This window comes from Seriola lalandi, unplaced genomic scaffold (assembly GCF_002814215.2).
Source record: "Seriola lalandi dorsalis isolate HSWRI2012SDOR001 ecotype SW California unplaced genomic scaffold, Sedor1 jcf7180002054660, whole genome shotgun sequence".
NCBI lineage: Eukaryota > Metazoa > Chordata > Actinopteri > Carangiformes > Carangidae > Seriola > Seriola lalandi.
In genome coordinates, this window is record NW_019525213.1 from 1312233 (window position 1) to 1319543 (window position 7311).

At 42.2% G+C, this 7311-nt stretch overlaps 1 protein-coding gene across 1 annotated transcript in view; it reads left to right on the forward strand.

The window, feature by feature from the left end:
* Positions 1 to 4301, forward strand: part of sav1 (salvador family WW domain containing protein 1) — an 8138-nt gene extending 3837 nt beyond the window's left edge. The window contains exons 3-5 of the mRNA XM_023420977.2: positions 806 to 1076; positions 1325 to 1480; positions 2622 to 4301. Coding sequence (XP_023276745.1) covers positions 806 to 1076; positions 1325 to 1480; positions 2622 to 2835 — 641 coding nt within the window. The 3' untranslated portion in view covers positions 2836 to 4301. The remainder of the gene's footprint in view (positions 1 to 805; positions 1077 to 1324; positions 1481 to 2621) is intronic.
* Positions 4302 to 7311: the final 3010 nt, after the last annotated feature.

Consider the following 7311-nt stretch of genomic DNA (forward strand, 5'->3'; position numbering starts at 1 on the left):
GATGAGGAGGAGGAGGAGGAGTGCATTTCTGCAGAGCACTCGCACATTCCGTCCCTTCACTCAGCAGCTGGCAAAGACCTCCAGCTCTGTTGCTGTCACTCTCGTGCAGAATTTATCAGATTGTAGCCGCCATTTTGCTGAGATGCTTCATTCGCCGCACATTCTCTGGTGTTTTCAACCCTTTGTGGGTCCCTGCAGGCTCATTCATTTTGAGTCACCGTACTTCTCACTCAGTCTAACTCGTCCCCGCAGCTGTTGGCTCGACATGCCTTGCTGACATTATTCACCAGTAAAAGTCCAGGACCTGTTGAGTGAGGCCACTCGGCTGTCTGCAGTGTTTGTGAGCGGTTTGTTCTCTTCCAGTGAAAGCCCCTGTGTGTATGTCTGGCCATGCAGAGATCTCTGCCTTCCTGTCCAAAAGTAACAACACTCCCATTTCCTACCATTCATCAAACGGTGTCCGTCAGAATAAGATGCTCCGTCACAACAGTCAAAGAGTCGAGGAGATTAAACAACCCTGTTCACAATCACTGCTCACAGTCATGCTTTAAGAAGTGATTCATCACACTCCTTTCTTTTCCTGCTGTACATACAGTTGCTACATTAGAGTGACCTTTAAAATGCTGTACATCATTCCCCTCCTTTAAATGACATTTTCCCACGCATGCTGTTTTTAACAAATTTTTAAAAAATATTAAGTCTTTCCCAGAGGTGCTGTTAGCTGGCAGCTGCTGTGCTGTATGTTTGTTCAGTTATCTCTCGACCTCCCTCTAGGTTTCTAAAAAGAAATGTTTGTTTTCCTCAGGCATAGGTCGAATACAGGCCAAGTCCCTGGGGAACCTCTCCAGTCTAACGGGAGAGGACCTCCCACTTCCGGCCGGCTGGACCGTTGACTGGACCATCCGTGGCAGGAAGTACTACATCGACCACAACACTAACACTACACACTGGAGCCACCCTCTGGAGAGGGAAGGGCTCCCTCCAGGCTGGGAGAAGGTGGAGTCAGCTGAGTTTGGGGTCTACTACGTGGATCACATCAACAAGAGGGCACAGTATCGCCACCCCTGTGCTCCGAGGTATGTCGTTGAAAACTGAAGCATTTTGTTTTAACAGCATTGTTTTCCACCTCTGCTTTTTTTTTTATGCTTTGGCTCCTCATTTTACGACTAATTCCTGAACTATTCGAAGGAAAAACTCAGTAGAAAATGTTCCTGCTGGTTTAGATGCACCAAGAAAAAGCTACTTACTTATGGTTAGTTGTGAGTTGTGCATATCGGTTTGATAGGGGTAAAGTGACCTATAAATACTATGTTGCGTCTTCCAGTGTGCCTCGCTATGACCAGCCCCCACCACTACCACCTCCTGTGACCTATCAGCCACGCCCCGCAGAGAGGAACCAGCCGGTGCTGGTGCCAGCTAACCCGTACCACACGGCTGAGATCCCAGACTGGTTGCAGGTGTACGCCCGTGCACCACTAAAGTGAGTACTACACGAATGGATAGGTTCATATAGAAGTTATGAAATGTTATTGCATCTGATTGCTGGCTGTCAGGAGACGTTATACACTTGAGTCTTTGGCTGGGTCACTGAAGGACCGTCAGAGACTTGTCCCGTAGCCACTCCAGCGTTGTCTCGGCTGCACGCTTCAGGTCATTGTCCTGCTGAAAGGTGAAGGGTCGCTACAGTCCAGAGTCAGGTCGCATGAATTCTGCAGCAGGTTTTCTTCAAGGACCTCTCTGTATTTGGCTGCATTCATCCTTCCCTCATAACATGATGATGCTACCACCAGGCTTCACTGTAGAGATGGTGTTAGCCATGTGATGAGGTGTCTGATGTTGGGCAGCGTTTTGGAGCTCTGCCCAAAGATTTCAGTTTGTGTCTCATCAGACCAGAGGATCTTTTTCCTCACTTGTCCCTTAATTGCCGTTTGGCGAACTCCAAGTGAACCGTCACACACCTTTTACTCAAAGTGGCTTCAGTCCAGCCGCTCTGCTATAAAGGCCTGATTGATGGGATGCTGCTGGACAACCTTCCAGCAGGTTCTCCCATCTCTGCAGAGGACGTCTGAAACTCAGAGTGACCTCTGGCTCTTCTTGCACAGTTACTCAGTTTGGCTGGACAGCCAACTCTAGAAAGAGTCCTGGTTGTTCCAGACTTCCTTTATTTCAGAATGATTGAGGCCACTTGCTCCTAGAAATGGTTTTATACCCTTCCCTGATTTATGCCTTGCCACAATTTTATTGCAGAGAATTCCTTGGATTTCATGGGTTGGTTTATGTCCTGAAATGCGGCGTGACTTGTGGGACCTTATATACATAGTCGTGTGCCTTTCAAAACTATGTTCAAACAGTTCAGTTCTCCACAGGTGGAGTTCAGTCAGGTTCACTTCTCAACGATAATTAAAACAGAGGCTACACCTCACCATACTTTGGAGGGACTGAATTCAGTTTTTGATTTTTAATAAATCTGCAAAAAACACTTTGTGGTTATAGGTTACTGAATGTAGATTGATGAGCAAAAAATCTTATCCATTTAAAATTGAATTTCATAACATGGCTCTATGGTGCTGATAGATGGTGATTCTGATTATTTACCACCAGTCTCTTCCCTTCTATGTCAGGTATGACCACATCTTGAAATGGGAGTTGTTCCAGCTGGCAGACTTGGACACGTATCAGGGCATGCTGAAGCTGCTCTTCATGAAGGAGCTGGAGCACATTGTCAAATCCTACGAGGCGTACCGACAGGCGCTGCTGTCCGAGGTGGAGGCTCGCAAACAGCGGCAGCAGTGGTACGCCCAGCAGCCCAACAAGAACTTCATGGGGAACATGTGACGTGTGTGTGCAGCGGGGACGCCGCGCGGCCACACCTCTCTGAGGTTTCCACAGTTTGGGAGCGGTCAGGGTTTTCCTTTGAAATCATGATTGACTCTTAATTGCCTCTTTACCAAACACATCTGTGCCTTCGCTTGATCCAAATATATCAGCCAGGAAGTTAAGACACACATTGGCGGGGGGCCCTCTTCCCCCCCATGTCACACTTCAATTCACTCATTTTATGAATGACCATGTGACTGAAAAACACTCCAATGAAGAAACAAAAAAACCTATAATGTGCTACATCTGGGGAGACTGCTCGTGGTGCCATTTCCAGCCACTGCCCTGAGAACTGAGTTGCTGTATGGATTTTAGTTTTTAAGACTGAGGAGAACAGAGTCTGAAAAACTCTGGATATTTGTTCCAAACCATCCTGAGATTGTGCCTTTTTAAATAAATAAAACGCAGCATTTTTACAATGTCTGCCCATATCGTGTATACACCAGCTACTCCGTCATTTTTTCCTGTGGGAGAAAACGACAGGCAGCTTCTTCTAATTTGTTCCCATATGAAATACTTCATGACTGTTTTTCCTTTGCTTTGTTATCCTCATGAACTGAAACCACACTCTTTTACATTAAACATAAAGTGTGCATTTTCTTTTTTTTTTTTAATGACATACTGTATGCTTTATGAGACAATCCACCAAAACTTTAACCGATATTTAAGTTTTGATATGAAACACGTCTTTATTTAAAGACCTTTTGATGGATGAAGCATCACATTTGATGCAGTGGTTTGAGCATCTCTCGGCTCTTTGGCATTACTGTAAGTCAGGAATATTCTTGTGTTTGTGTGTATAATGAAACATAAATAAGCTACTGGAACGTTTTAAAACACTTCAGAAGACACATTAAGTTTGCCAAACAAGTGCAATTCAGTTTCTTCTTGTTTCATTCTTTCTGGATATTTCTTGGCTTGGTGATGCCTTATTTTTATGGACTGACACATCTCTTTTGTGATTACATGGAAGTACAGGTTCTTGGAAGCCTATTCTATTTATAAGCAATAAATAAAACCTTTTTAAGATACTCGGAAATGTCTTAAAGTCCAGGGTTTTGTCTAGTACAGACTGGTGCTAGTGTTCTATAACTATGTGTTAATAATGTTAGGAAAGATAAATAATTTATGACACCGTAACATAAAAAAAAAATGGTGTCAGGAGCCATTTTAAATATGAAAAATATGGGTGGAAAATATGAGACTGAATGCAAATCAATACACTTCTGAATATCCTAAAAGGGTGTGTGTTTAAGTAACAGTAGAATAGGTTTGTAAAGAACTTGTGCTTCTCCTCAAGGAGTCCTTCGCTATGCAGGAAGGTCTCCGTCACATCTTTTCAGAGCGGTGTCATCAGTTTGTACATATCTCGTGTTGTGGATTGCAAATACAGGACATAAGCAATAAAGTCTGCAGTGAAGAAACATACGGTAATGACTTTACAGTTGTGGCCTCTTGCTGCCCCTTTTACTTTGACATGGAGCCTTAAACAGATTTTATTGAGAGATGTAAAATATATATATATATATATATATATATATATATAATAACAACGGGTCAATGACAATGTGAAAAGTGTCATACATAGAATCTGCATTTACGATTGATTTTCCGGCCTCCAACTTTACTGTTTTGATTCACTCACAGTTGATGTTTGTTGTTTTCAGCCAAAAAAATGCTCTAAAAAAAAAAAAAAAAAAAAAAATCCACTTTACATTACCTGCTCATCAGCAAACAGCAGACAGACACACTTAGCAACTAGCTGGTGAACATACAGAAGCATTTAGCAGCTAAAGAGTGAGATATTTCCCTGGAGAGTTGGTGGAGACCAAAACAGAGCTAAAAGAGAGTGAATGTTGGACTTGGGATTCATCGTGTGGCCAGAAATATGACATCAAATGAATGATAATGTTGCTCTCTGTCAGCTGGATGTGTAAATAACCAACTGTTTGCTCGTAAGTTCACCATATTTAAAAGGGGATTATACGTCAGACGTGTTTACAGCTTGTTCCCGAGGCCCCTAAGTGACCACAACAATAATTGTTGTAGGTTTACATAATGTAAGAGCCACAGAGGATGTTCTGCACATCTCAATAATTCTTTTTGTGTATCAGGCTTAAAATCCCCCTTCATTCAAAATGTATAACGTATGTGCAGAGTTTGACAGTAGAAAGCTGTTTTCACTTTGATCTGCTGCAGAAACAAAGTTTCTCTGTGCTCATCTTTAATCATTAGTACAAGTACAAGAAGAATTTGTGTCATAACAACTAGTTTTGAGCCAATCATGGTTCAATATGCAACTATGATGTGGGAACCTGAACCCTCCAGTTCACACACACCAACACTGACTGTGGACTTCTTATTGAAGTATACTACATCTTTGTGTCCAGCAGTTTAAGTAAGTAAGTATTTTTATATCTTAAAACATGTCTGCAGGGAATCTTTCAAGAAATTACTCAAGTCTGGTTTTCATTAATTTGGTCCAACTTTATTATTTATTTCTTTGTAACTGAAATTTTGCAATGCGTGTGCTGAAACTAAGCAGTGCTGACTTGGAATAGCTCACCAAGAGGTTGAATCATTTGACCTTTCAGTACACTGAGGCTCCCACGATATCCGGAGTTGGTTTGAATGTTGATGAGGGCGGTTTTAGGAATGAATTCTTAAATCCAAGAAAAGTCATCTGCTTTTTTTTTTCCCCCTCCTCTTTTCTGACAGATCTTCAATTCATGATTAATTTGGAGCAACGCAGTGTAAACAAATGCTACTTTTCTGACTTGTTTGAATGGACACAGCACAGCCACGAAGAAATGGGATTTTTAAAACCTCTCGAATCTTAAACTGGACGTAGATGGTTCTTTGCGTGAAGGCCTCACTGATGTTGATTATACATTGTGGAAGACTCAAGAAGCCACTCTGCTGCAGTGCCTTTAAATTTTCAACCCTTGAGGTCAAACCTCAGTATAAACTTGCTAAATGTGCATGACAGTGTTCCTGTACCGTTGGTGACCAGATCTACACGGAGGGGGTGAAGAAAAAAAAACACACATTTCGATGCTGCAGCTGTATGTGATGCAGACGTGTTACAGTGCCGTGATTCAGGGTTATTCGATGAGCTAAAAACAATAACCACAATCCTACAAATGTACAGTAACAGTCTACTAAGCCAAAGTATTCAAACACCAAAAAGTGCTGTCACCGATACAAGCCTTTTGTTTACAAATGCAAGCTGCTTTGGAAAACACAAAAAGTCGGGGGCCCTGGCCTCTTTCGGCGTGCAGCAGTTTCTCACAGATGATTCAACTTAAGTGTGTGAAGATGATGAAAGAGATGTGGAATGAGGATCCTTTTCCAGAGCAGGCCTGTCGCCCCGCCTAATAACATCTAGCTCTGTTTCCTCGGTGGCCGCAGAATAAAGCTACATTCCTCGGATTTGCTCGAACATTCAGTGAGAAAACACAACAATGGTTTCACCCACCACCTCTACATCACAATGGAAACTAAACACACTCTTTCCCTTCAACCTCAAAAGGCCAAACACACACATATAGAGGATCACCGGGACGCTGCGTAATTACAAAACTGCAAGCAAGACTATAAAGTGAGAGATAATGTCAGCTATGTTGTGTAAACTTTAAACTGTTATTAACTGTGTGTGTGTGTGTTGCGTATTTGTCTTTCCACCCGGTGCTGTTATTTCAAAGCACATGCCAGCATGAAGCTGCTCCCTGATCCAGAACGCTGTAAACCTCCAAAAACAGAACAAAATATACCGTTTACAACTAATAACTGTGCCATTAAGTGTCTGCATGTAGCCAGGCTGCAGAGGATGTGAAATCATTTTTACATGTTATGGCACAATACCACTTTTGTCACAACCATTAAAACTCAATTTTTTTTTTTTTATAAAGTATACCTGGTTTTAGAGCTTAAAGATGACGGACATTAACCATTTACCATGCTGATGATGCTCGTAACGCTTCATTATTTAACATACAGTACATATTTTGGCTTTCAAACATCGCAGATCCTAGATATTGTTTCTTATAAACAGCACTAAACTTCAAAGAACAGAACAATTGTCACAAATGGGGGCGGTTTCACAGGGATGATGTGAGAAAAACCCGTCTGATATGAAATAAAACAGCTGACTGGAGGTTGGATATGCCGAGGTCTCCTCTGGCAGAGCGCCTACAGTGTCTGTACAGGTGTTCATTTTTTTTCTTTTTTCTTTTTTTCCACAGACAAAAAAAGTGAGAGACAATGATTCATGGCATCCATCGCTTGAAAGCACGCACCCACTGACTGAAGAGGTGCCTATACATGAACATTATACAATCCGTTATTAGGTTTAAAGTAGTGAATGTATCGGTGGGGCAGCGCCAATACCAGAATAAAAGAGTGCCTGATGGGTGAGGATGTTCCTCCGCCCCC